Source organism: Staurois parvus, unplaced genomic scaffold (assembly GCF_062004578.1).
Source record: "Staurois parvus isolate SC_StPar_1 unplaced genomic scaffold, SC_StPar_1.0 ptg000300l, whole genome shotgun sequence".
Taxonomy (NCBI): Eukaryota; Metazoa; Chordata; class Amphibia; order Anura; family Ranidae; genus Staurois; species Staurois parvus.
Window position 1 is genome coordinate 1,602,620 of NW_028318096.1, and position 27,547 is coordinate 1,630,166.

General features: G+C 44.8%; 1 protein-coding gene across 1 annotated transcript in view; it reads right to left on the reverse strand.

The window, feature by feature from the left end:
* LOC149457859 (E-selectin-like) overlaps positions 1 to 27,547 on the reverse strand; it is a 228,506-nt gene that overhangs the window by 184,742 nt on the left and 16,217 nt on the right. The window contains exon 2 of the mRNA XM_089683079.1: positions 5,648 to 6,013. Coding sequence (XP_089539205.1) covers positions 5,648 to 5,975 — 328 coding nt within the window. The 5' untranslated portion in view covers positions 5,976 to 6,013. The remainder of the gene's footprint in view (positions 1 to 5,647; positions 6,014 to 27,547) is intronic.

Below are 27,547 nucleotides of genomic sequence, written 5' to 3' on the forward strand. Positions count from 1 at the left end.
GGCATTCTCTCAGATGTGTTTTCAATTCGTAACGACACTCGCCAGGGATGCACCTTTTACCACTTATTTTTCTGCTCACTCTCAAACCTTTTTTGAGATCTATTAGAGCTCTCCCTGACATTAGGGGAATTGCTACCAAATCTCAGGAACACAAGTTGACTACCTAGGCAGATGACTTAATCTTTTTTATTACTTCCCCGATTATTTCACTGCCATCCCTCTTCATGGAATTAAATAGATATGGCCAACTTTCTAATTTTAAAATAAATTTTAATAAAATCCAAGGCAATCGGAATAGAACTTCCCCCTATGTTGTGACTCCAACTAAGCTCGCACTTCAATTTCAAATGGACATCCTCCCTTATACACTATCTGGGGCCGAATATTCCATGTGTCCTCCGCAGAATTTTTGAGCTTAATTTTTCGCCAACTCAAATCTGATCTCCAATGTTAGAACAAGGAGATGTTTACCTGGTTCAGCCGGACTAATGTCTTAAAAATGAATGTGATGCCACGTCTTCTGTACTTATTTCAAACACTGTCAGAGAAACTCCCACAGAGTTTCCTGAAAGACTTGAGGACGCGATTTTTTCATTTTATTTGGGATGACAGGCCGGCAAGAGTTTGCAGAAGCATATGTGTACTTCCCAAAGATAATGGGGGATTGCTTTCTCAGACCGTTAAATACTATGAAGTCTCACATCTGACTAGGGTTATGGAATGGTATGTCACGCAGCCTTGCGAACAGTGGGTTGACCTGGAACAGAGCACGGTAAGCCCACTTTTAGTGGGACTCCCATGGGTTTCCTCTCACTCTTGTCCGGCAGAGCTTATGCAGCACCCTATGATAGGAGCAACTCTGAGAGTTACTGCATCTCTTTTTCAAATTTCCATTCTCTCACCATACCCAAGTCCTCTGATCCCTGTACTTAGCACTCCAACCTTCCAACCAGGTATGGGAGACCCTCAATTTGAGGGTCTTCGGACACGGAATTTTTATAGACTTCTCCATTTCTCATTTAATCACAGACTTATGATGAGCCACGATATCACGTTACAGTTTTGCTCTTCGCTTGATTTCCTCTGCCGTGCGCAACTGACTGCACATCTTCGGTCTCTTCCAGCCAACCATCACACATTTTGCCAGCCCCCCCATTTTGAGCAACTCTGTTTAGACATACAACCGCTGTCACACTCATCATCTCACTTTTATCCTCTCCTAATCGAATCAAAAAGACCATCCGACCTCCCTTTCTTACACCAATGGGAATGAGACCTCAACACCTCCTTTACGCAGACCCAGAAAGATACCATCCTTTGCTTCTCCCATAAAGCTTCTCTGACGAGTAGATACCAGGAAGAAGGCTATAAGATCCTCACACGGTGGTACAGAACTCCAGTTAAATTGAACCCCTAATACCTGTTGGCACTGTGGGGAGGCTGTGGGAACTCATATTTTCTGGGAATGTCCAAAATTAGATGCTTTCTGGCATGCGATTGAGACCACAATTCAGACTCTAACAGGAGTGACTCTTAACAAAAAACCCAGCTGCTAATCTTCTGAATGTCACCTCTCTATCCAATAAGCAATTCAAACATTCCTTAAACACCTGCTCATAGCCACGAGAAACTGTATTCTGGCATTTTGGGAAAGTACGAGTCCTCCCACCATAGCTCATTGGAAAGTGAGAATCGAGGAGATTCAAGAAATGCAAAATCTTACCATGATATTGCAGGAACAGGAGGAAAAATAGATTTGAACTCCCTACTCCTTTTATAAGGATCAGACCCTACTTTCCTCTCAGCCATGACTTTCATATGAACACATATTCAGTCTCTTCCTTGTCTGAGAGAGAGGGGAGAAACCCCCCCCCCCCCCACACCCTCTTTTTTTTCTCTTCCTCTCCTTCTGATCTCCTCCCTAACCCTTATAAAACAGGGCTCAGAATTCAACGTTTGTTGTTAGTTGTATACTGCTCCATGCTGCCAAGTGTACAATACCTCTGGGTATACTCCCCCATTGCTGTTTTGCTGAGTTATGCTGTTCATATGGAACTGTTTCCTGTTCATTTTCATATGCCTTTGTATTGCATTGTTGAATACCTTGTCTACTAAATAAAGAATTCAAAAAGAAGACACAATCCACTATAGAATAGTAAAATACACCAAAAAAGCTAAACATAAAGGGGTTGATTTATTACAACTGGAGAGTGCAAAATCTGGTGCAGCTGTTCATGGTAGCCAATCAGCTTCTAACTTCAGCTTGTTCAATTAAGCTTTGACAAAAAAAAATGGAAACTGGTTGATTTCTATACATACATACATTTTGCACGTTCCAATTTTTGCACTCTCCAGTTTTAGTAAATAAAGCCCATTGTGTACTGTATCTTTAAGAACTTCAAGTTGCTATTTGGAATTAAAACTCAAACAACAAAATACACCAAACAGCAAATAAAAAGCACAAAGGGGACTACAAATCTGAATAAAATTGCCTTTTCTTCTGGATTTTTACTACAGTACTTGAAGATTTCAAGGCAAGAGAAACATTTTGCAAGTGAAATAAAAACATGCACCTGTCTCCTTACATTTTTAAATGTTTAAGCCCTGATTCACACTGAATGGGGCTTTGAAATCACGCTACTTCAGCTGAAGTAGTACAATTTCAAAGCCACTGGTCAGTGTGATTTCATGTTCGGGTTGCCAGCATCTGTGCAACTTCATGCACAGATGCCAATGCAATGCACACATAAAATTGCCAAAAATAGTGCAGGGATCTTTTGCAATACAGGTGCAAATCAGAGTCCCACCAGTTTGAATGGTTCCATAGGCACAAATAGAGTGTGACTTGGCATGAACTGTCAAATCGCATGACAAATAGCATTGGTGTGAACGGGACTAATTTTCCTAAATAGGTAATGTATTGTCGAAAAAAAAACTAAAAAAACAGAACACAGACAAAAAAGTGGGAAAAAGACAGCAAATATCCCACATATAGTTTTTTACATATTTAAGTTCAGCAATATTGAATAAGCATTATGTGTGGAACAAATAGCACAATAAACAAATTATAATAAACAAGAAACAATTGAGGATTTCAAAAACTTTAGTCAAAGTATCAATTTTTTGTTTCTGTAAATTTTTAATAAAGTTGTTATTTGGACTTTGTTTCTCCTTCAATGTCTAAAAACTCATATCCTCAAAATACACCAAAAATACCACAAAAACACAGGGGTAAGGACAAAGAAGACTTTTATTCATTTATATATTTTTACTTTTTAGCCCTTCAAAAATAAATTTGTTAACGTAATACTGTAAATGCATTACACTGAACTGTCAGAAAAGTTCATTTTATGTATTTATGAAACACATTTACTAGGAAGATTCACCTGCATTTTTACTGGAAAAAGCAGCTTTAACCAACATTTACCAAAATCTGTTATTTAATGGGAAAAGGTGCTTATTGTATAATTCCCCCTATTGATTACTGATTTTCTGCACATTCAAAGAAAGCTTTTACTTTGCACATTCACTATTGTGAAGTGGTGAGTTGGCAGTCTAAAACATGTCTAAGACCCTCATTCACACCTCTGCAGAACATTGTGGTGTTTTACCGCAAGCACATTAACCTGAGTTATAAAGTGTTTGTAAATCCTTACATATACCCAGTAAAGTGATTGTCCTCAGGTGATATACAGAAATGAAACAAATCCTCCTACATAAGTTGTACCTATTTATCTGCTGCCCTCTCTCCTCTACAGCCATTTGAAGTGCCACATTTATTAACCTTGTCTGAGCTGTCTGAAAAAAGAGGGCGAAGAACTGAAGTTACACTCCACAAGGTTCAGTGAGGAGAGCTCTGATAGCTGATTGGATGGAAGGGACACACCCCCTTCACACAGCATACAGGAACAGAACTGAGGCTGTCCATCTGCTGGAGATCCTTCCCTGTTGCAATTTTTCTCTTGGTGTCAGGAAAACTTGTCAGAAGTGAATCATGCTGATAGCAGAGGAACAAAGCAGCAGACAGAAATGACACTTAGTGCTATGGATTGAGACAAGTACATAGGGATATGCTTTGTTCATATTTCATGTCTGAGGTTTACAACCACTTAAAGGCAACACATTCATTTTGGTTGGGGTGCCAGAGTACCACAACGCACAAAAAGCTGTATAAGTACTTTTTTTTCCAACATGCTGCACCACAATGCACAGCTGGTTCCTATCTAAGTGAGCTGGCACACTGCAGTGCATGCATTAGGCTGCATTTTCAAGGTGTGTTGGGGTGCCATTCAAAAGGAAGGGCACTGCATTGCCTATGCGTTATTATATGCCACAATAACCTTTGGTTAAATTTGCATTTTATTTCTTGCTGCCACAATGCACAGATGTGAGGCCAGTCACGTGTACTGTATACGCATTCACATGTTTATGTGCCTTTACATGCATTACTACAAACTATTTATGGAAATTTGTAATCAATATCTTTCTGTCAACAAGGTCCCAAGTATAAACATCAGTAAATATAATGTCCATGTGCAAGAGGCCTATAGATATTATATAGGATGACACTGTTTTTTCTTTTACACATTAAGCCTCGGATCACATTAGTGCGACTTCTGATGCAACTTGAATGGCACAGAATTGCATGACAGGGGAAATCATATTGTTATCAATGGTGCCCGTCCTAATTAACACAACTCAGCATGGTGCAATTTTGGAAAAGGTTCCTGCACTACTTTGGTGTGACTTCAGTGCGATTTCAGCCCCATAGACGTCTATTTTGACTTACAGAAGTCACATTAGTGTTAGAAGTGATTCCTATGAGACTTTTTTTAACCCTCGCTTCTCCTCCCAGGTCAACCTTATTACCTAAAAACTCTCCTCCCAAGCACATTCCATTCACACCTGAGCAAAGCAAAAACACGTGTTATTTGCTCATTTTTCCCACGCATCATATGTAGGGCAGCACATTCAGTTAAATTGGCTGGCCTACTCATGACAAACGCCCCAAAGTAGCTCCAGAATCTTTTCAGTCATGGAGTGTTATGCTTTTTGGCACATTTGGACTTCGGAATCGTTTTTTTCAATGCAGGGTTTTCTTTTTTGTTCATATGCTGTTGGTTACAATGAAAGCACTGAATCAGTGAGTGGGCCAAAGTGAAAACTGAATGGATTTTTTATATGCCCTCCTTTTCTTTTTCTATTATTTTGCCCCATGCACAATACATGTTAATGTATGAAAAACACACAAAAAATGCAAGCGTTTCCGCTCTGCTCAGGTGTGAATGAAATGTGCTTGGGAGGAGAGTTTTAAGGCAGCAAGGATGACCTGGGAGGAGAGGTGAGGGCTAAAAAAAAACATTCATCCATCAAAGTTCTTAGGAATTGCTCCTAAACTGAAGTCTCATCAAAGTTGTATTAAAGTTGCACTATATAGTTGCACTGGTATATATATATATATATATATATATATATATATATATATATATATATATATATATATATTTATTATTATTTTTTTATTTTTTTTTATTTTTTTACTTTATCTATTTTTTTTATATTTGCAGCATTAGACAAAAAGACAATGACACAATAAAAAACATCATTATCCATATGATTTGGAGAACAACAATAAAACAGAGATTACCTTGGTAACATAGTGGTCTTTTTAGTCTTTCACATCGATCGTTGTTCCACATTCCACTATCATCAGGTCTATTTATATACAATTCTACACATAATTCCCTTTTGCTGTTGGTTGGCTCCCCTGCTGCCCAGTTTTTTAAATCATCTGGTACAGGTTTCTCGTTTTCTACCCAAATCCAAGTGTCCATAATTTTTCTTATTCCAATCCAATAATAAGGACTTCCTCCAGGCATGGTTTCATTTAGATATTTATTTTCATTTTTGTTTCGAATGAAAACCATCTTTTTAGTATCATTTTTACACCATTCTTTAGCTTGATCCCACGTCATTAACGAGTCGTTACTATAGTAAGTCCATGCAGATACTTCTATGTAAAATGTCATATTAAAAAAAAAGACAAAATAATATTATATGTTAAATAGGTCAACTGTTCATGTGTAACTATAATGTTTGCATACATTGCACTATAAAATATGATTGGCATTGTAACAGAAGGTAAAGGAAAATTGAATGTATACGCTATACAGCAGAAGACCATCAATATCATTTAACACACTTTCCTACTGGGAAAAGTAAGGCCTTACAGTCCTATAATTAAATGAATGAAAATAAATCAGTGTTATCTATGCATAGGGGCACAATTCCAAACAAATGGACACATTTATATACACAAACCCAAATTACACAACACAATCAAGGGAATTCATAAAGGGTGTCATAGACACCCTCTACAATCCTTTTGGTACACAGCACCGAAAGTGTTGGTGCTTGATTAATGTACCTGTCATAAACGGGTACATGAATCTGTGAATGTCTGAACTGAGATCAATCGGGGTATCCACACTGGACATTGCTTCCTCAGTGCATTCACTCCCACCCTCCCTTCCCCGCCACTTCCCCATCAGACTGACAGGTGCATGGCCAAAGAGTTTTGTACTAGGGGTATGTTAGCATGACGGTTAATCCACCCTTCTGACCAGAGGTATATTAATGTTCTGCAGCCCCGCACCTAGGGAAAACATCCACCTACTTTTCCTGTCAGTGATATCTTTGTCCAAACACCAACTCTGAGACAATATAGAAGAGACCATACTGAAAACTAGCTCTCTCACCAGGATTCCTTACAGAATTCAACCAAAGGTTAGTACAGGAGCCACTCAAACGTTCTTGCCAGGCCTAGCTTCTACATGGTTGCAGGCCAGGCCACTAGGACCAGCCCCTTACCGTGGCTGAGGATCACATAATGGTAGCACAGCCACACGAGAGGGGTCATTCTAACTCCTAGACCACTCGACCATCAGGACACTCTGTCTCCCAGCCACCACCTCTCCTATCCCAACCTGTTTGCTACACCTCCCCACAACCGCTCCAAAGAATGCGAAGCATACAACTTTTTCAACCTTCATTCAGGACTATTGCAGTGCATGTACATTTCCTAGGGCGAGACACCACCTACAGGTCTGTTCCAGAATAGTCCAAGTCCTTAGTCCCTTTGAAGGGTCCTGTAATGGGGTAACACAGTCCTTACAGTGATTACATCTTCCTGTCATCAGCTCAGAATTGTAATTACTGCCGTTTCCTAATCTGAGCAATGGTGCTAATTCTTTAAGAATTTGTTGCGTCCATTCTGACAGGTCCTTCTAGTTGGGGCAGTAAAATCTAAATTTGCCTCTTGTGTAAGTATTTTATGGAGACTAGCACAAATGCTTGCCTGAATTAGGAGCAGGAATTTCCTAAGGGAACTAATGCCAAAAAATCAAAATGCAAATGTGTAAGCCCATGCACTGCTATATCAGTGTATTACACTGTTAAATAAAATAATTAAATGTGTGTAGCAAATATCCTCCTAATATATAGATGAAAATAAATAAAATGTGATCTTTTTTTGTATAGGACCACTGCTACCACTACTACAGTGTACTCACACACTATTATAGGAAAATACTTAAAACTTAAAAATGGTGTGCTGTCCCTTTAAATACTATAAACAGTGATCCTAAACCATACATAAATTCACCAAGATAAGAAATACCAAATTAATTATGTTATATGAAACTATCTATAAAACTGATAAATATACCATGTGACCATAACATATATTGCACTTTGGTGAAAGCACTTTATGAAAGAATCTATGTCACGGAATGGACACTCATTTTGCATTTTAAGGACTTTTGTTTGCATTTCTGCACATTATGGTTCTATTATTATATGTTATGGTTACATGGTATATTTATCAGTTTTATAGATAGTTTGATATAACATAATTCATTTGGTATTATTTATCTTGGTGAATTTATTTATTGTTCAGATCACTATTTATAATATTTAAAGGCACAGCGCAGCATTTTTCACATTTAAGTATAATGCCAAAAAATCTGTTGTTAGTGTTATTCTGAATTCCCCTGAATAACTGTAAATGTAAACAATTTATAATGCCTTATAGTGCCTTATAATGCAGCGAACAATTAACTGCAATTAAAGAAGAATTCCAGGTATGGCTTTATTATACATAGTTACATATGGGCCAATGCAACTATGTATATACCATATCTGGTTGATGCCCCTGGAAGCTGGAAATCAATGAAGTAGATAATGCTACTTCAGTGATCTCCACTTGCTTCTGTTTCCATCCTGAGCGGCCAGCCTGAGGCATTGTGAACACTGGAGGTCAGCCACTCAGCAAAGGTGCCATTAGAGAATGCTTTGCTTTTTTCTGAATGAAGGCAAAGCATTCTCTGATTGGACTAAGTGGAGAGCATGATGTCATCGCCCCACTTCTCTGCCTTGTCCAATCAGAGAATACTTTGCCTTCATTTAGAAAATGCAAAGCATTCTCTGAATGGTACTCATGAAAAACGCCTGACCTTCTGAGTTTAGTACGCAGGAGAGCTGCTGCTCAGCATGAAACCCAGAAGCAAGGGGAGATCATTGTAGTAGTGGTGTCTGCTTCAGTGATTTCCAGCTTCCAGGAGCATTGGCCAGGTACGTACTGTAGTAGTGATATGTACCTTTAACCTCCCTAGCGGTCTGATTATGTCCATATTTCTGTGCTCAAAGCGGTACATTTTTTTGCATGGAAATATGTATTTTTTTATTGTAGGCCTGTAATTTTTAGGAATAACTCACTGAAATCTGTCCGAACAAGAGTCTAGTAAACATCCCGGGTATAATAAAACTTGAAACACAAAATCATAAATTATAATTTAATAATCATAAAAAAATAATATAATAATAAATTCAATAATATAATGAAACCAAAAACACTGAAATTTGAAATATAGCGCCAAGTTCGCACATCACTGAGCAAAGTCGCAAAATCGTTTTCAGTGTCTGATGACGAATTTCCCCACGAATCATTATCACTCAATTCTGCAAGTGGTTCTGATTTACTATTGCTGTTTTCTAGCTGGTCTAAAACTGCTTTTGACTTAAAGGGATGCTTTTTGGATGCCATGGACTTTTCTAAGTTTCCAGGCAGAAAGAACGGTAAAAATGCAGGCAGGGCACAGGACAAAGCACTCGGGACAAAATGTATGCGAAATGGTTTGATACAGTAATGTTTTACTATGTTATTTTAGTGTATTTAGTGAATGTCACTTTTTGTCATTTTCAAATTTCCCACCGTTCCATCCCCGTACATCCTGATGTTGCAGGGGACGGAACCCAGAATACAGATGCCGGCATCGGCCAGAGGACATTACAGGGGACACTGCAGGGGGGACATTGTGGGAGCTCAGGACAAGGTAAGAGAAGAACAGATCCCGGAGCAGTGCCGCATGGGAAGCCCGAGTGTAGCTCGGGGTTACCACTTGTGGTACTGAAACTTTACTCCGAGCTACACTCGGGAATACCGCCAGGGAGGCTACAATAATTACGAGTGCCTTCTCTTATCCACCACTTCTTTGTCCTTTCCTACAGATTACACTAAATGGGAAAAGGAGCTGAGGGTGATTTGTACAGAGAGGAATAAATCCAAATCATGTACTGTATTCTAACGCCTAAACTCTCAGTGCCCTTACCTATTGCACACATTTTTCCTATTATTCCTATTGATAAGTGTTGGTGATGTCTGACCCATTCAGGTATGATGTACCACATTTGGTGGGACTGCCCCATATTACTTTTTTGGAGATTTTCACTATCTATACTAAAGTGACCTTGACAGCTGTACCTGTGACCCCTCAAGATACTCTCCTCTTTATGATAACAAGATTTCTAACAGTGCTGAAAAATGATATATTACATTTTTTTCTGATGACTGCTAGAACTGTTATACTAGACATGTGCAGTTTGTTTCATTCTGAAATGAAATTCGGACAAAATTATTTATTATTTGGATGGTGTCCGAATTTCCGAATTACAATAGTAACAAATTTAAACAAATCTAAAATAACAAAACAACATTTCCTCTGAAATTCAAATCTAACTCAAATCGAATTCGAAACCAAAATCGAATTTGAAAACAAATTTGAAATAAAAACATTGCTGACTATTGCTTATTTCTTTCAAAGACTATTTGTGTCTTTATAACCATTTTTTGAAATTCGAATTTTGAAAAGAATAGAATAGAATGAAATTGAATAGAACAGAAAAGAATAGAAGAGAGAATAGAATAGAAAATAAAAGAATAGAAAAGAATAAAATAGAAAAAGAAGAATAAAGTTGAATAGAATAGAATGAATACAGCTGTCTTCCGAAATTTGAGTAATACAGAACAGAATAGAACAGAAAATAAAAAAATAGACTAGAAAAGAATAGAATAAAATAGAATAGAACAGAAAATAATAGAATCGAAAATAAAATGATAGAATGGTAAAGAACAAAAAAAAAAAAATAGAATATAGCTGGTTTCACAAATTAACATTTTGAAAAGAATAGAATAGAATAAAAGAGAATAGAGTAGAACAGAATAGAAGAGAAAATAAAATAATAGAATACAATAGTATAGAAAATAAAGGAATAGAAAAGAATAGAATAGCATAGAAAAATATAGAATAGAAAGAATTAAACAGTCTTCCAAAATTTGTATTTTGAATAGAATAGAGCCAGCTATTGTTCACAATGCATTCAGAGCGATATAATATTTTTGTTTCGAATTTGATTCAAATTCCATTCAATTACTTCGGATCGCTTGGAAAACTTTGAATCCAGTTAAAAATTGATAAACAAAATTAAAACAATTTTGTTATGAATGCAAACAAATCAAAATGAGTAACTTAACGAATCGATCAAAAAAACCCCCCAATTTTCCTCATTCTGCACACGTCTTTGTTATACCTCTATGACTCTTTCAACATTTTCAGAATGGTTTGAAGAAATGAACGTACTGATGTGGATGGAAGAGTTGACAGCACAATTATATTATAGATATCCCCAATTTGTAGACACATGGGGGTTTATTTACTAAAGCTGGAGAGTCCAAAATCAGACTCCCTTCTGCAGAGAAACCAATCAGCTTCCAGGTTTCATTGCCAAAGCTTCATTGAACAAGCTGAGGTCAATGAAGCTTTGGCAATGAAACCTGGAAGCTGATTGGTTTCTATGCAGAAGGGAGTCTGATTTTGGACTCTCCAGCTTTAGTAAATAAACCCCATGGCTTCTGTGGATAACATATGCTGACACTACTTGAGCTGAATTAGTATAGACCCTGAACTCCTCTCTACACTGTGGAATTGAGGACCATTTTTCTATCTTAATGACAAGCATGTCTACCTTACCTTGTGTACTTTCTCCCCCTCTCCTCTCCTCTCCTCGCCTCTCCTTTCCTCTCCTCTCCTCTCTCTTTCGAGCTACTTACTCTTTACTTTCCTTTACGTATCAAGACACCCATATTTACCTGAATGCACTTTTATCAGAATGTATTTAATCAAAAAATATTTATATACGCCAGTCAGTCATAACTTTGTGACCACTGTCAGGTTAAGTGAATAGTAATGATTATCTCATTACAATGACTTTTGAAAGTGGGTGGAATATATTAGGCATCAAGTAAACATGTTGGGTACGGGGCTGAGTACCTGCACACCAGTCAGGGTGCCCATACTGACCCATGTTCACAGCCAACAGTGCTTCCAATGGGCATGTGAGCATTAGAACTGGACCATGGGACCGTTTGACCCATCTATCTCATGGCAACAATGTTTTTACTGGCATTTTATGTCCATAACATACATTCACAGATAGGTGTAAAAATCACAGATTTTTACAAACTGTTAATTAATTTACTGGTGGATGGCAATACTGGATCTAGGGCAAGGGTCAGGGTTAGCATCAGCTTCAAGGTTAGGGCCAAAGGTCATGGTCAGAGTCAAAGGTCAGGGGCATAGTTAGAGATTAAAGGTCAGGGTCAGTGTACTTTAGGTAGGATTAAAAAAAAGTTTTTAAATTAGCATTAGTATCGGTTAGTGTCAGAGTCAATGGAGTTGGTTTACTGTCAAAGTTAGGAAATCAACCCAGTTTCTGGGCACTACTGGGAAGCACAGTGGCTAAATGGTTAGCACTTCTGCCTGGCAGTACTAGGGTTGTTAGTTTGAATCCCAACCACAGCACCACCTGCCTGGAGTTTGCATGTTCTCCCTGTGCTTGTGTGAGTTTCCTCCAGGTACTCCAGTTTCCTCCAACACTCCAAAGACATGCTGGTAGGCTAATTGGATCCTGTCTAAATTGGCCCTAGTATATGAATGTGAGTTAGGGACTTTAGATTGTATGCCCCTTGAGGAATAGGGACTGATGTGAATGTATAAAATATACTGTATGTAAAGCGCTGTATAAATTGATGGTGCTCTATAAGTACCTATAAATAATACTAAGGGAACAAACATTATACACCTATGTAGTATTGCAGTCATCAGGAGCAAGAGAATTTATTGTTGTTTTTGGCAGTAGGTTATGACAATAGCAAAAAATATACAGCTACGTTTTCAAAAATGAAATGTTTTTACTATTTTGTGCCAGTTTTCCTTTCATAATAAAGCCAGGAGATATCCATTACCATTTACCAACAAATGAGAGCCGAACTTGCCCTGAAGAAACAAGGTATAATTCACCTGGATACACTAAGTAGTTTTGATGTTATGTATAGTTATACTTATGCATGTCAAAGTTGCCAAGCTGTGTTCAGGCATTAGGGTTTGCTTTACTCTCCATCATGAAGGGGTTAATAAATAATCTCTATTATTTTGGATGCCACTGAAACAAGGTTGTTCATTATCACAATCCCCAAAACACTGGTGCTCGGTGATGATGAGTAGCAGATTCTTTACCCTTTACAATGCCCAAGAGAGAATCCCATTACAATGCCAAAGTGTATTGCTAGATTAGTAGAAAGTATGTGATATACCTGGTGTTCTGCCAGTCCCTCCTCTTTCCTATCAAAAACTGACCACATTAGGCATGAGAGCACATAGGTGGTCATTTCTCTAGCTGTGCTGAGAACTCAGCTTGCTCTCCTCCATTGATCAGACTTGTGCTGACATGCCCCCTCTCCCTGCACAGACATTCACTGGGAAGATCAGCGTGTTGCTGTTCCCCCTCACCCAGCTCTCCATGCAGCTGAGAATAGAGGGTATATGAGAAAGTGTTTATGATATTTCTTTTATATTTATACACAAATGTTTTGCTTTTAATTTCTACTTTAACGACTTGCCCTCCTGAGGATTTTCCCCCCTTCCTGACCAGGCCTTTTTATTCTATTCAGCGCTGCATTATATCAATTGTTACCTGCGCAGTCATGCAATGCTGCATATAAACGAAATTTACATTCTTTTATTCACACAAATAGAGCTTTCCTTTGGTGGTATTTTATCACCTGTGCATTTTTTATTTTTCACACAATAAAAAAAAACCCCACACATTTTCAAGAAAAAGTATATTTTTTACTTTCGACTATAAAAAATAATTAGTAAACTCAAAGTTAGTCATAAATTTCGGCCAAAATGTATTCTGCTACATGTATTTGGTAAAAAAAATCCCAATAAGTGTATATTGATTACTTTGTGTGAAAGTTATAGCATCTACAAACTATGGTATAGATAATGGAATTTATACAGCTTTTACTTTCTGACTGCCTATCACATTTCTTGAGGTGCTAACATACCAGGACAGTACAAACAGCTCCAAATTACCTTTTTTTGGAAAGTAGACACCCTAAGCTATCTGCTGAGAGGCATATTGAGTCCATGGAAGATTTTTTTTTCCACAAGTTTTTGGAAAATGACAAAAACATTTTTTTTTTTTACACAAAGTTGTCAATTACATAATATATTGCTCACACAAGCCATGGGTATATGTGGAATTGCACCCCAAAATACATTCTGCTACTTCTACCTGGTATGGGGATACCACAGGTGTGAGACTTCCTGGGAGCCTAGCCACATACAGGAGCCTGAAATCCAATGACCTCTTTGAAAGTCTGAAAGTGTGTAACTTCCTCATTTCACTTCCTCACTACCTATCGGAGGCCCTGAAATGCCAGGATAGCACCAAACCCCCCAAATGTCAGTTTTTTGGAAAGTAGACACCCCAAGGAATTTAAAAAGAGCCATGGTGAGTATTTTGCAGATCTCTTTTTTTCTCTCAAGGTTTTGAAATATAAAAAAGAAAAGAAAAAATATGATTTTGTTTTCTTTCTTCATATTCCAAAAACTTGTGGCAACAAAGGAGATCTGCAAAATACTCACCATGCTTCTTATCAAATTCCTTGGGGTGTCTACTTTCTAAAAATGGGTCATTTGGGGGGGTTTGGTGCTATCCTGGCATTTCAGGACCTCCGAAACTGTGATAGGTAGTCAAGAAGTGTAATGAGGAAATAAAGCCCTTTAAAAGCCTGAAGGTGCTTATTGGATTTTGGGGTCCTGTACTTGGTTAGACTACCAAAAAGTCTCTCACATGTGGTATCCCCATACTCAGGAGAAGTAGCAGAATGTATTTTGGGGAGTAATTCCACATATACCCATGGCATGTGCGAGCAAGAAATCATTTAAGTAACAATTTTGTGTAAAAAAAATAAATCTTTTTTGTCACTTTCCAAAAACTTTTGGTAAAAAAATAAATTATTCTATTGACTCAAAATGCTTCTCAGCAAATAGTTTGGGGTGTCTACTTTCCAAAAAGTGGTCGTTTTGGGGGGTGGGGACATTTTATGCCCAGCATTAGAAGTTTATGCCACACATCGCTCACTCTTCTAACCACCTGAAGATCAAGCATTTGCTGACACTTTTTGTTTACATGAAAAAAATCTGTATTTTTGCTAGGAAATTACTTTGATCCCCAAAACATTATATATTTTTTAAAGCAGACACCCTCATGGTGGGTGCTGCAATTTTTTAAGTCACATAGTACACACACAGCGATTTTTCAAACAAAATTTTTTTGCAAAAAATAAACTTTTTTTACTTTCAATGCACAAAAACTTTTAATGCATAAAAAATATAAAAGCTGATGATATGCCGAGTAAATAGATACCAAACATGACATGCTTTAAAACTGCGCATGCCCCGTGCAATGGCGACAAACTGCATACATTTTTAATATCCATAGGCAAAACTTTAAAAGCCTTTACAAGCCACCATTTTAGATTTACAGAGAAGGTCTAGTGCTACAATTACTGCCCTTGATCTGATGTTTGCGGCGATACCTCACATGCATGGTGCAACCGCTGTTTACATACTGGCACAGGGTCAACGCTCGTACACACAGGTGCACTGGCGAGCGAGAGTTCTTTTTTTTAAGTTATTTTGATGTTTTTAATTATTTTTACACTGTCCCTTTCATTTTTTTTATCACTTTTAATGCTATCATAGGGAATGCAAATATCCCCTATAACTTCAATGGGCTTTGTCATATATTCTTTTTTAAGAAATCTGGGGTCTATCAGACTCTAGATATCTCTTCTGCCCTTACCTTATCTAATCTCACCAACATTGGTGTGATCAGATGCTTTCCCAATTTACAAATTGCGCTGTTTATATCCTGCAAAATTGAAGTGATGAAATGCTTATAGCTTCTGATTTCTTAGACTATAGAGATGATTGACACCATTCCAGTCTCCAATCAGCTCTATGGTCAGCTGGCAGAAACACTGGCTGCATTCTCAGGTTCCCCTGATGGCACGGGACTGCCTGAGAAGGCCGTGGAAGGCAGTGGGGGCATCTTCTCCCGCTGCTTGTAAAAGCAATCCTGAAGCTAATTAGCCACTAGGATTGTTTTTACATGAAAGCCGATCGCTGGCTGAAAAAAACTATACCAGGATGATGCATGCAGCTGCAGGCATCATCCTGGTATAACCACTCAAAGTCCAGTGATGTACCAGTACGTCGCTGGTCCTTGTTGGGTGTATATTTTTTTTAAGCAGCCTGTGGGCTGAATGAAAAAAAGAGAAAGAAAGAAATCTCTGCCACAAAAGTGTGTGGTATAACCACCATTAGAATATACCACCTTGCATCCACCCACTTCTTATGGTGGGCACACAGGAAATGTTATAAAATATATATGCCAAAGCATATGGGCCATCCACCCACTGGCTACCCCAGGCCCCCCTGCTTCAGCATATATGCTTTTTTTTAACTGTGGATGAAAAATCTCATCCAACAGCACTGCACACACCTACTTATGTATATTCTGAGAGCAAGACCCTGTTGCTGTCAGAATAAACAAGTCGGTGCTCCAGCTGAATGACATCCTCATTTCTCAAGCAGGATTTTTCCTCCTTTCTAAGACAGGTATTTACAAGCTGTTGGGGGAAGCACCGGTGGTTAGGTTGCACGATGTCACATGCACCAATTCCAAGATTGTACAAATGTCTAAATAGTGGCACGCTTGAATAAAAACTTTCCATGTATAAGTGGTACCCCATATGGAAAATAGATGACACCAAGTCCCAAACTATCTTGCCACTGCTCCCCATGTAGTCTGGGCATGTGGGGGGCTCCACGTGACTATCTTTTCCATCATAAGTCCGAAACTTATATGTATAGCCTGTTGCCCTTTCACAGGTCTTATACATCTTGACTAGAGATGAGCCAAGAAATGAAAAATTCGATTCGACTGATTCGGCGAATTCGTGGACAATATTCGATTCGAGTCGAATAAATTCGCTGTGAATTTAACTTAAAAAAGGGTGTTTCTAGGCTTCAGAGAGACTTAATATTAGTGCAGAACACTGTACCTTTAATTTAAATGCCCTTGGAGTCTGCTGGGGAAGAGAAATAATACTGTCAGTCAGTATGACATGCAGATGAGTGCCGTCGATCTTAGAATCACCGCAAACTTCACTCATTTGGGCAGTCACGGGGCCAAAACCAGAGTGTGGAGCCACAGTGTGGCGGTGGAGGCAGCAGCAATGGGAGGCCATACAGCACCCTATGACAAAAATGGAAACCACCAGCAGTGTGAGGAGACCTGAAAGTGGCACATGGCAGAGTGTGGCGATAGAGACAGCAGCAATGGGAGGCCGTACAGGGACCCATGACACACTCTGGACCTGGCAGCAGCATGAGGAGGCGGTACAGGGGCCCATGACAGATTACGGGCCTGGCAGCAGCATGAGGAGTCGGTACGGGGGCCCATGGCAGATTACGGGCCTGGCAGCAGCAATGGGAGGCCGTACAGGGACCCATGACACACTCTGGACCTGGCAGCAGCATGGGGAGGCGGTACAGGGGCCCATGACAGATTACGGGCCTGGCAGCAGCATGAGGAGTCAGTACGGGGGCCCATGACACACTCTGGACCTGGCAGCAGCATGAGGAGGCGGTACAGGGGCGCATGACAGATTACGAGCCTGGCAGCAGCAACTTGGACAGGAGGACGTTCAGCTTCTGCACCGTCGGGTGCGTGCTCGCAAACTGTTGTCTCTTGGAAACGGATTCCAAGAAAGACTGCTGACGGAATCCGTGAAGAGGAGTAGCAGGAGAAGGAGCATCTGAACGAGCGGAATATGCCAACAAGCGACAACAGGGGCCCATGTCAGATTACGGGCCTGGCAGCAGCATGAGGAGTCGGTACGGGGGCCCATGGCAGATTAGGGGCCTGGCAGCAGCTATGGTAGGCCCGTAATCTGCCAGCACCCTATGACAAAAAATGGAACCCACCAGCAGTGTGAGGAGACCTGAAAGTGGCACATGGCAGAGTGTGGCGATGGAGACAGCAGCAATGGGAGGCCGTATAGGGACCCATGAGAGACTCTGGACTTGGCAGCAGCATGAGGAGGCGGTATATAGGGGCCCATGGCAGATTAGGGGCCTGGCAGCAGCTATGGGAGGCCCGTAATCTGCCAGCACCCTATGACAAAAAATGGAACACACCAGCAGTGTGAGGAGACCTGAAAGTGGCACATGGCAGAGTGTGGTGATGGAGACAGCAGCAATGGGAGGCCGTATAGGGACCCATGAGAGACTCTGGACTTGGCAGCAGCATGAGGAGGCGGTATAGGGGCCCATGGCAGATTAGGGGCCTGGCAGCAGCTATAGGAGGCCCGTAATCTGCCAGCACCCTATGACAAAAAATGGAACACACCAGCAGTGTGAGGAGACCTGAAAGTGGCACATGTTTGGGGCATGATTCATGGCGGATTTAGTCAGTTGTGTCAGGAACTGGTGGTTTGAAATCCAGACTAATCCACGCCTGATTCATTTTCACAAACGTGAGTCTCTCCACACTTTGGGTGGACAGTCGTGTCCTCCGCGGAGTTGCAATACCTCCTGCCGCACTAAACACGCGCTCCGATGCCACGCTACTGGCCGGGCATGACAGCCTTTCAAGGGCAAATTCAGCTAGTTGGGGCGAAAGGTCAAGTTTCGTTGCCCAGTAGTCAAGGGGATTGTCTACCTCGGTTGGCAGTGTGCTGTCCAAGTAGGCCTAAGCCTGTTGTTTGAGGTCCTGCTCCAGGTCCACCTGATGCTGCTGCTGCTGCTGCTGCGGCTGGTTAGTAGTTTCCTCACTGCGCTGGTGAAGAAAGCTACTCATCATCGACTGCAGACTGAGGCAGCCGCTGCTGGTGGAGCTGCCACTGCTCCTACCACCCCACCCCTCCCCTGCTGCCATGGCAGCGGAACGCGAGCGCACAGGGCCCACAGTGTCTGAGGATGGACGTTGGCGCAGACAGGCAGAGACCAGCTGACTACATAGGTGGTTTTTATAGTACGTTATTTTGGCCTCCCTCTCAGCAGGTGTGAAAAAGGCCACCATTTTTGAACGGTAGCGAGGGTCCAACAAGGTGGACAGCCAAAAGTCATCCCTCTGTCTGATGGTTATTATTCGGCTGTCGCTACGCAAGCAAGCGAGCATGCTATGGGCCATTTGTGCCAAGGAATGCGAGGGACTCCCTGCCTCCATCTCCACAGCATACTGCCACGGTGCGTCTGGGTCCTCTGTCTCCTCTTCCTCCTCCTCTACCAGATGCTCCTGCTCCTCCACTCCTGTCCGCTGAGTGGAAAAACCACCCATTTCACTCAATAATTCCTGAGCACCAATGTCCTCCTCTACCTCCTCCTCTTCTTCCTGTCCTGCCCCCACAGGGGTCATGTGGCGTTGAGATCTGTGCGCCACGTCTACCGCACCCTGACCAGCCATTGTTAACAGCATTTGTTCCAGGACGTGCAACAGAGGAATGACGTCGTTCATCCCATAGTCCTGCCGACTCACGAATAGCGTGGCCTCCTCAAAGGGCCTGAGCAAGCGCAGGTGTCACGCATGAGCTGCCAATGGCTGACATCTAAGTTACACAGGGAGTACCTTTATCCGCTTTTAACATCAGGAAATCTGTGATGGCCTTTTGCTGTTCGTAAAGGCGGTCTAACATATGTAGGGTTGAATTCCACCTTGTTGCAACGTCACAGCATGAGGAGTCGGTATAGGGGCCCATGGCAGATTAGGGGCCTGGCAGCAGCTATGGGAGGCCCGTAATCTGCCAGCACCCTATGTCAAAAAATTCAACACACCAGCAGTGTGAGGAGACCTGAAAGTGGCACATGGCATGAAAGACTGTGGACCTGGCAGCAGCATGAGGAGGCGGTATAGGGGCCCATGACAGACTCTGGACTTGGCAGCAGCATGAGGAGGCAGTATATAGAGGCCTATGGCAGATTAGGGGCCTGGCAGCAGCTATAGGAGGCCCGTAATCTGCCAGCACCCTATGTCAAAAAATTCTACACACCAGCAGTGTGTGAGGAGACCTGAAAGTGGCACATGGCAGAGTGTGGCGATGGAGACAGCAGCAATGGGAGGCCGTATAGGGACCCATGAGAGACTCTGGACTTGGCAGCAGCATGAGGAGGCAGTATATAGGGGCCCATGGCAGATTAGGGGCCTGGCAGCAGCTATGGGAGGCCCGTAATCTGCCAGCACCCTATGTCAAAAAATTGAAAACACAAGCAGTGTGAAGAGACCTGAATGTGGCACATGGCAGAGTGTGGCGATGGAGACAGCAGCAATGGGAGGCCGTACAGGGACCCATGAGAGACTCTGGACCTGGCAGCAGCATGAGGAGGCGGTATATAGGGGCCCATGGCAGATTAGGGGCCTGGCAGCAGCTATAGGAGGCCCGTAATCTGCCAGCACCCTATGTCAAAAAATTCTACACACCAGCAGTGTGTGAGGAGACCTGAAAGTGGCACATGGCATGAAAGACTGTGGACCTGGCAGCAGCATGAGGAGGCGGTATAGGGGCCCATGACAGACTCTGGACTTGGCAGCAGCATGAGGAGGCAGTATATAGAGGCCTATGGCAGATTAGGGGCCTGGCAGCAGCTATAGGAGGCCCGTAATCTGCCAGCACCCTATGTCAAAAAATTCTACACACCAGCAGTGTGTGAGGAGACCTGAAAGTGGCACATGGCAGAGTGTGGCGATGGAGACAGCAGCAATGGGAGGCCGTATAGGGACCCATGAGAGACTCTGGACTTGGCAGCAGCATGAGGAGGCAGTATATAGGGGCCCATGGCAGATTAGGGGCCTGGCAGCAGCTATGGGAGGCCCGTAATCTGCCAGCACCCTATGTCAAAAAATTGAAAACACAAGCAGTGTGAAGAGACCTGAATGTGGCACATGGCAGAGTGTGGCGATGGAGACAGCAGCAATGGGAGGCCGTACAGGGACCCATGAGAGACTCTGGACCTGGCAGCAGCATGAGGAGGCGGTATATAGGGGCCCATGGCAGATTAGGGGCCTGGCAGCAGCTATAGGAGGCCCGTAATCTGCCAGCACCCTATGTCAAAAAATTCTACACACCAGCAGTGTGTGAGGAGACCTGAAAGTGGCACATGGCAGAGTGTGGCGATGGAGACAGCAGCAATGGGAGGCCGTACAGGGACCCATGAGAGACTCTGGACCTGGCAGCAGCATGAGGAGGCGGTATATAGGGGCCCATGGCAGATTAGGGGCCTGGCAGCAGCTATAGGAGGCCCGTAATCTGCCAGCACCCTATGTCAAAAAATTCTACACACCAGCAGTGTGTGAGGAGACCTGAAAGTGGCACATGGCAGAGTGTGGCGATGGAGACAGCAGCAATGGGAGGCCGTACAGGGACCCATGAGAGACTCTGGACCTGGCAGCAGCATGAGGAGGCGGTATATAGGGGCCCATGGCAGATTAGGGGCCTGGCAGCAGCTATAGGAGGCCCGTAATCTGCCAGCACCCTATGTCAAAAGATTCTACACACCAGCAGTGTGTGAGGAGACCTGAAAGTGGCACATGGCAGAGTGTGGCGATGGAGACAGCAGCAATGGGAGGCCGTATAGGAACCCATGAGAGACTCTGGACTTGGCAGCAGCATGAGGAGGCGGTATATAGGGGCCCATGGCAGATTAGGGGCCTGGCAGCAGCTATGGGAGGCCCGTAATCTGCCAGCACCCTATGTCAAAAAATTGAAAACACAAGCAGTGTGAAGAGACCTGAATGTGGCACATGGCAGAGTGTGGCGATGGAGACAGCAGCAATGGGAGGCCGTACAGGGACCCATGAGAGACTCTGGACCTGGCAGCAGCATGAGGAGGCGGTATATAGGGGCCTATGGCAGATTAGGGGCCTGGCAGCAGCTATAGGAGGCCCGTAATCTGCCAGCACCCTATGTCAAAAAATTTTACACACCAGCAGTGTGAGGAGACCTGAAAGTGGCACATGGCAGAGTGTGGCGATGGAGACAGCAGCAATGGGAGGCCGTACAGGGACCCATGAGAGACTCTGGACTTGGCAGCAGCATGAGGAGGCGGTATATAGGGGCCCATGGCAGATTAGGGGCCTGGCAGCAGCTATGGGAGGCCCATAATCTGCCAGCACCCTATGTCAAAAAATTGAAAACACAAGCAGTGTGAAGAGACCTGAATGTGGCACATGGCAGAGTGTGGCGATGGAGACAGCAGCAATGGGAGGCCGTACAGGGACCCATGAGAGACTCTGGACCTGGCAGCAGCATGAGGAGGCGGTATATAGGGGCCTATGGCAGATTAGGGGCCTGGCAGCAGCTATAGGAGGCCCATAATCTGCCAGCACCCTATGTCAAAAAATTTTACACACCAGCAGTGTGAGGAGACCTGAAAGTGGCACATGGCAGAGTGTGGCGATGGAGACAGCAGCAATGGGAGGCCGTACAGGGACCCATGAGAGACTCTGGACTTGGCAGCAGCATGAGGAGGCAGTATATAGGGGCCCATGGCAGATTAGGGGCCTGGCAGCAGCTATGGGAGGCCCGTAATCTGCCAGCACCCTATGTCAAAAAATTGAAAACACAAGCAGTGTGAAGAGACCTGAATGTGGCACATGGCAGAGTGTGGCGATGGAGACAGCAGCAATGGGAGGCCGTATAGGGACCCATGAGAGACTCTGGACTTGGCAGCAGCATGAGGAGGCGGTATATAGGGGCCCATGGCAGATTAGGGGCCTGGCAGCAGCTATGGGAGGCCCGTAATCTGCCAGCACCCTATGTCAAAAAATTGAAAACACAAGCAGTGTGAAGAGACCTGAATGTGGCACATGGCAGAGTGTGGCGATGGAGACAGCAGCAATGGGAGGCCGTATAGGGACCCATGAGAGACTCTGGACTTGGCAGCAGCATGAGGAGGCGGTATATAGGGGCCCATGGCAGATTAGGGGCCTGGCAGCAGCTATGGGAGGCCCGTAATCTGCCAGCACCCTATGTCAAAAAATTGAAAACACAAGCAGTGTGAAGAGACCTGAATGTGGCACATGGCAGAGTGTGGCGATGGAGACAGCAGCAATGGGAGGCCGTACAGGGACCCATGAGAGACTCTAGACCTGGCAGCAGCATGAGGAGGCGGTATATAGGGGCCTATGGCAGATTAGGGGCCTGGCAGCAGCTATGGGAGGCCCGTAATCTGCCAGCACCCTATGTCAAAAAATTGAAAACACAAGCAGTGTGAAGAGACCTGAATGTGGCACATGGCAGAGTGTGGCGATGGAGACAGCAGCAATGGGAGGCCGTATAGGGACCCATGAGAGACTCTGGACTTGGCAGCAGCATGAGGAGGCGGTATATAGGGGCCCATGGCAGATTAGGGGCCTGGCAGCAGCTATGGGAGGCCCGTAATCTGCCAGCACCCTATGTCAAAAAATTGAAAACACAAGCAGTGTGAAGAGACCTGAATGTGGCACATGGCAGAGTGTGGCGATGGAGACAGCAGCAATGGGAGGCCGTATAGGGACCCATGAGAGACTCTGGACTTGGCAGCAGCATGAGGAGGCGGTATATAGGGGCCCATGGCAGATTAGGGGCCTGGCAGCAGCTATGGGAGGCCCGTAATCTGCCAGCACCCTATGTCAAAAAATTGAAAACACAAGCAGTGTGAAGAGACCTGAATGTGGCACATGGCAGAGTGTGGCGATGGAGACAGCAGCAATGGGAGGCCGTACAGGGACCCATGAGAGACTCTGGACCTGGCAGCAGCATGAGGAGGCGGTATATAGGGGCCTATGGCAGATTAGGGGCCTGGCAGCAGCTATAGGAGGCCCGTAATCTGCCAGCACCCTATGTCAAAAAATTTTACACACCAGCAGTGTGAGGAGACCTAAAAGTGGCACATGGCAGAGTGTGGCGATGGAGACAGCAACAATGGGAGGCCGTACAGGGACCCATGAGAGACTCTGGACTTGGCAGCAGCATGAGGAGGCGGTATATAGGGGCCCATGGCAGATTAGGGGCCTGGCAGCAGCTATGGGAGGCCCGTAATCTGCCAGCACCCTATGTCAAAAAATTGAAAACACAAGCAGTGTGAAGAGACCTGAATGTGGCACATGGCAGAGTGTGGCGATGGAGACAGCAGCAATGGGAGGCCGTACAGGGACCCATTAGAGACTCTGGACTTGGCAGCAGCATGAGGAGGCGGTATATAGGGGCCTATGGCAGATTAGGGGCCTGGCAGCAGCTATAGGAGGCCCGTAATCTGCCGGCACCCTATGTCAAAAAATTTTACACAACATCAGTGTGAGGAGACCTGAAAGTGGCACATGGCAGAGTGTGGCGATGGAGACAGCAGCAATGGGAGGCCGTACAGGGACCCATGAGAGACTCTGGACTTGGCAGCAGCATGAGGAGGCGGTATATAGGGGCCCATGGCAGATTAGGGGCCTGGCAGCAGCTATGGGAGGCCCGTAATCTGCCAGCACCCTATGTCAAAAAATTGAAAACACAAGCAGTGTGAAGAGACCTGAATGTGGCACATGGCAGAGTGTGGCGATGGAGACAGCAGCAATGGGAGGCCGTACAGGGACCCATGAGAGACTCTGGACCTGGCAGCAGCATGAGGAGGCGGTATATAGGGGCCCATGGCAGATTAGGGGCCTGGCAGCAGCTATAGGAGGCCCGTAATCTGCCAGCACCCTATGTCAAAAAATTTTACACACCAGCAGTGTGAGGAGACCTGAAAGTGGCACATGGCAGAGTGTGGCGATGGAGACAGCAGCAATGGGAGGCCGTACAGGGACCCATGAGAGACTCTGGACTTGGCAGCAGCATGAGGAGGCGGTATATAGGGGCCCATGGCAGATTAGGGGCCTGGCAGCAGCTATAGGAGGCCCGTAATCTGCCGGCACCCTATGTCAAAAAATTTTACACAACATCAGTGTGAGGAGACCTGAAAGTGGCACATGGCAGAGTGTGGCGATGGAGACAGCAGCAATGGGAGGCCGTACAGGGACCCATGAGAGACTCTGGACTTGGCAGCAGCATGAGGAGGCGGTATATAGGGGCCCATGGCAGATTAGGGGCCTGGCAGCAGCTATGGGAGGCCCGTAATCTGCCAGCACCCTATGTCAAAAAATTGAAAACACAAGCAGTGTGAAGAGACCTGAATGTGGCACATGGCAGAGTGTGGCGATGGAGACAGCAGCAATGGGAGGCCGTACAGGGACCCATGAGAGACTCTGGACCTGGCAGCAGCATGAGGAGGCGGTATATAGGGGCCCATGGCAGATTAGGGGCCTGGCAGCAGCTATAGGAGGCCCGTAATCTGCCAGCACCCTATGTCAAAAAATTTTACACACCAGCAGTGTGAGGAGACCTGAAAGTGGCACATGGCAGAGTGTGGCGATGGAGACAGCAGCAATGGGAGGCCGTACAGGGACCCATGAGAGACTCTGGACTTGGCAGCAGCATGAGGAGGCGGTATATAGGGGCCCATGGCAGATTAGGGGCCTGGCAGCAGCTATGGGAGGCCCGTAATCTGCCAGCACCCTATGTCAAAAAATTGAAAACACAAGCAGTGTGAAGAGACCTGAATGTGGCACATGGCAGAGTGTGGCGATGGAGACAGCAGCAATGGGAGGCCGTATAGGGACCCATGAGAGACTCTGGACTTGGCAGCAGCATGAGGAGGCGGTATATAGGGGCCTATGGCAGATTAGGGGCCTGGCAGCAGCTATGGGAGGCCCGTAATCTGCCAGCACCCTATGTCAAAAAATTGAAAACACAAGCAGTGTGAAGAGACCTGAATGTGGCACATGGCAGAGTGTGGCGATGGAGACAGCAGCAATGGGAGGCCGTATAGGGACCCATGAGAGACTCTGGACTTGGCAGCAGCATGAGGAGGCGGTATATAGGGGCCTATGGCAGATTAGGGGCCTGGCAGCAGCTATAGGAGGCCCGTAATCTGCCAGCACCCTATGTCAAAAAATTCTACACACCAGCAGTGTGTGAGGAGACCTGAAAGTGGCACATGTTTGAGACATGATTCATGGCGGATTTAGTTAGTTGTGTCAGGAACTGGTGGTTTGAAATCCAGACTAATCCACGCCTGATTCATTTTCACAAACGTGAGTCTCTCCACACTTTGGGTGGACAGTCGTGTCCTCCGCGGAGTTACAATACCTCCTGCCGCACTAAACACGCGCTCCGATGCCACGCTACTGGCCGGGCATGACAGCCTTTCAAGGGCAAATTCAGCTAGTTGGGGCCAAAGGTCAAGTTTCGTTGCCCAGTAGTCAAGGGGATTGTCTACCTCGGTTGGCAGGGTGCTGTCCAAGTAGGCCCAAGCCTGTTGTTTGAGGTCCTGCTCCAGGTCCACCTGATGCTGCTGCTGCTGCTGCTGCGGCTGGTTAGTAGTTTCCTCACTGCGCTGGTGAAGAAAGCTACTCATCATCGACTGCAGACTGAGGCAGCCGCTGCTGGTGGAGCTGCCACTGCTCCTACCACCCCACCCCTCCCCTGCTGCCATGGCAGCGGAATGCGAGCGCACAGGGCCCACAGTGTCTGAGGATGGACGTTGGCGCACAAAGGCAGAGACCAACTGACTACATAGGTGGTTTTTATAGTACGTTATTTTGGCCTCCCTCTCAGCAGGTGTGAAAAAGGCCACCATTTTTGAACGGTAGCGAGGGTCCAACAAGGTGGACAGCCAAAAGTCATCCCTCTGTCTGATGGTTATTATTCGGCTGTCGCTACGCAAGCAAGCGAGCATGCTATGGGCCATTTGTGCCAAGGAATGCGAGGGACTCCCTGCCTCCATCTCCACAGCATACTGCCACGGTGCGTCTGGGTCCTCTGTCTCCTCCTCCTCCTCCTCTACCAGATGCTCCTGCTCCTCCACTCCTGTCCGCTGAGTGGAAAAACCACCCATTTCACTCAATAATTCCTGAGCACAAATGTCCTCCTCTACCTCCTCCTCTTCTTCCTGTCCTGCCCCCACAGGGGTCATGTGGCGTTGAGATCTGTGCGCCACGTCTACCGCACCCTGACCAGCCATTGTTAACAGCATTTGTTCAAGGACGTGCAACAGAGGAATGACGTCGTTCATCCCATAGTCCTGCCGACTCACGAATAGCGTGGCCTCCTCAAAGGGCCAGAGCAAGCGGCAGGTGTCACGCATGAGCTGCCAATGGCTGACATCGAAGTTACACAGGGGAGTACCTTTATCCGCTTGTAACATCAGGAAATCGGTGATGGCCTTTCGCTGCTCGTAAAGGCGGTCTAACATGTGTAGGGTTGAATTCCACCTTGTTGCAACGTCGCAGATCAGGCGATGATGTGGAATTCCGTTCTGCCGCTGCAGCTCAAGGAGGGTGTGCTTTGCGGTGTAGGAATGGCTGAAATGCATGCAAAGTTTACGTGACATTTTAAGGATGTCTTGCAGTGGGATGGTGGATTTTAGGAACCGCTTGACAACCAGATTGAACACGTGAGCCATGCATGGCGCATGGCACAACCTTCCTTGACGCAGAGCAGACACCATGTTCTTTCCGTTGTCGGTCAACATGGTTCCGATTTTCAGTTTGCGCGGAGACAGCCATCTGTCGATTTCTCTGTTCATTACACTGAGAAGTTCCTCCCCTGTGTGACTACGTTCGCCTGGACCTGGCAGCAGCATGAGGAGGCGGTATAGGGGCCCATGGCAGATTAGGGGCCTGGCAGCAGCTATAGGAGGCCCGTAATCTGCCAGCACCCTATGTCAAAAAA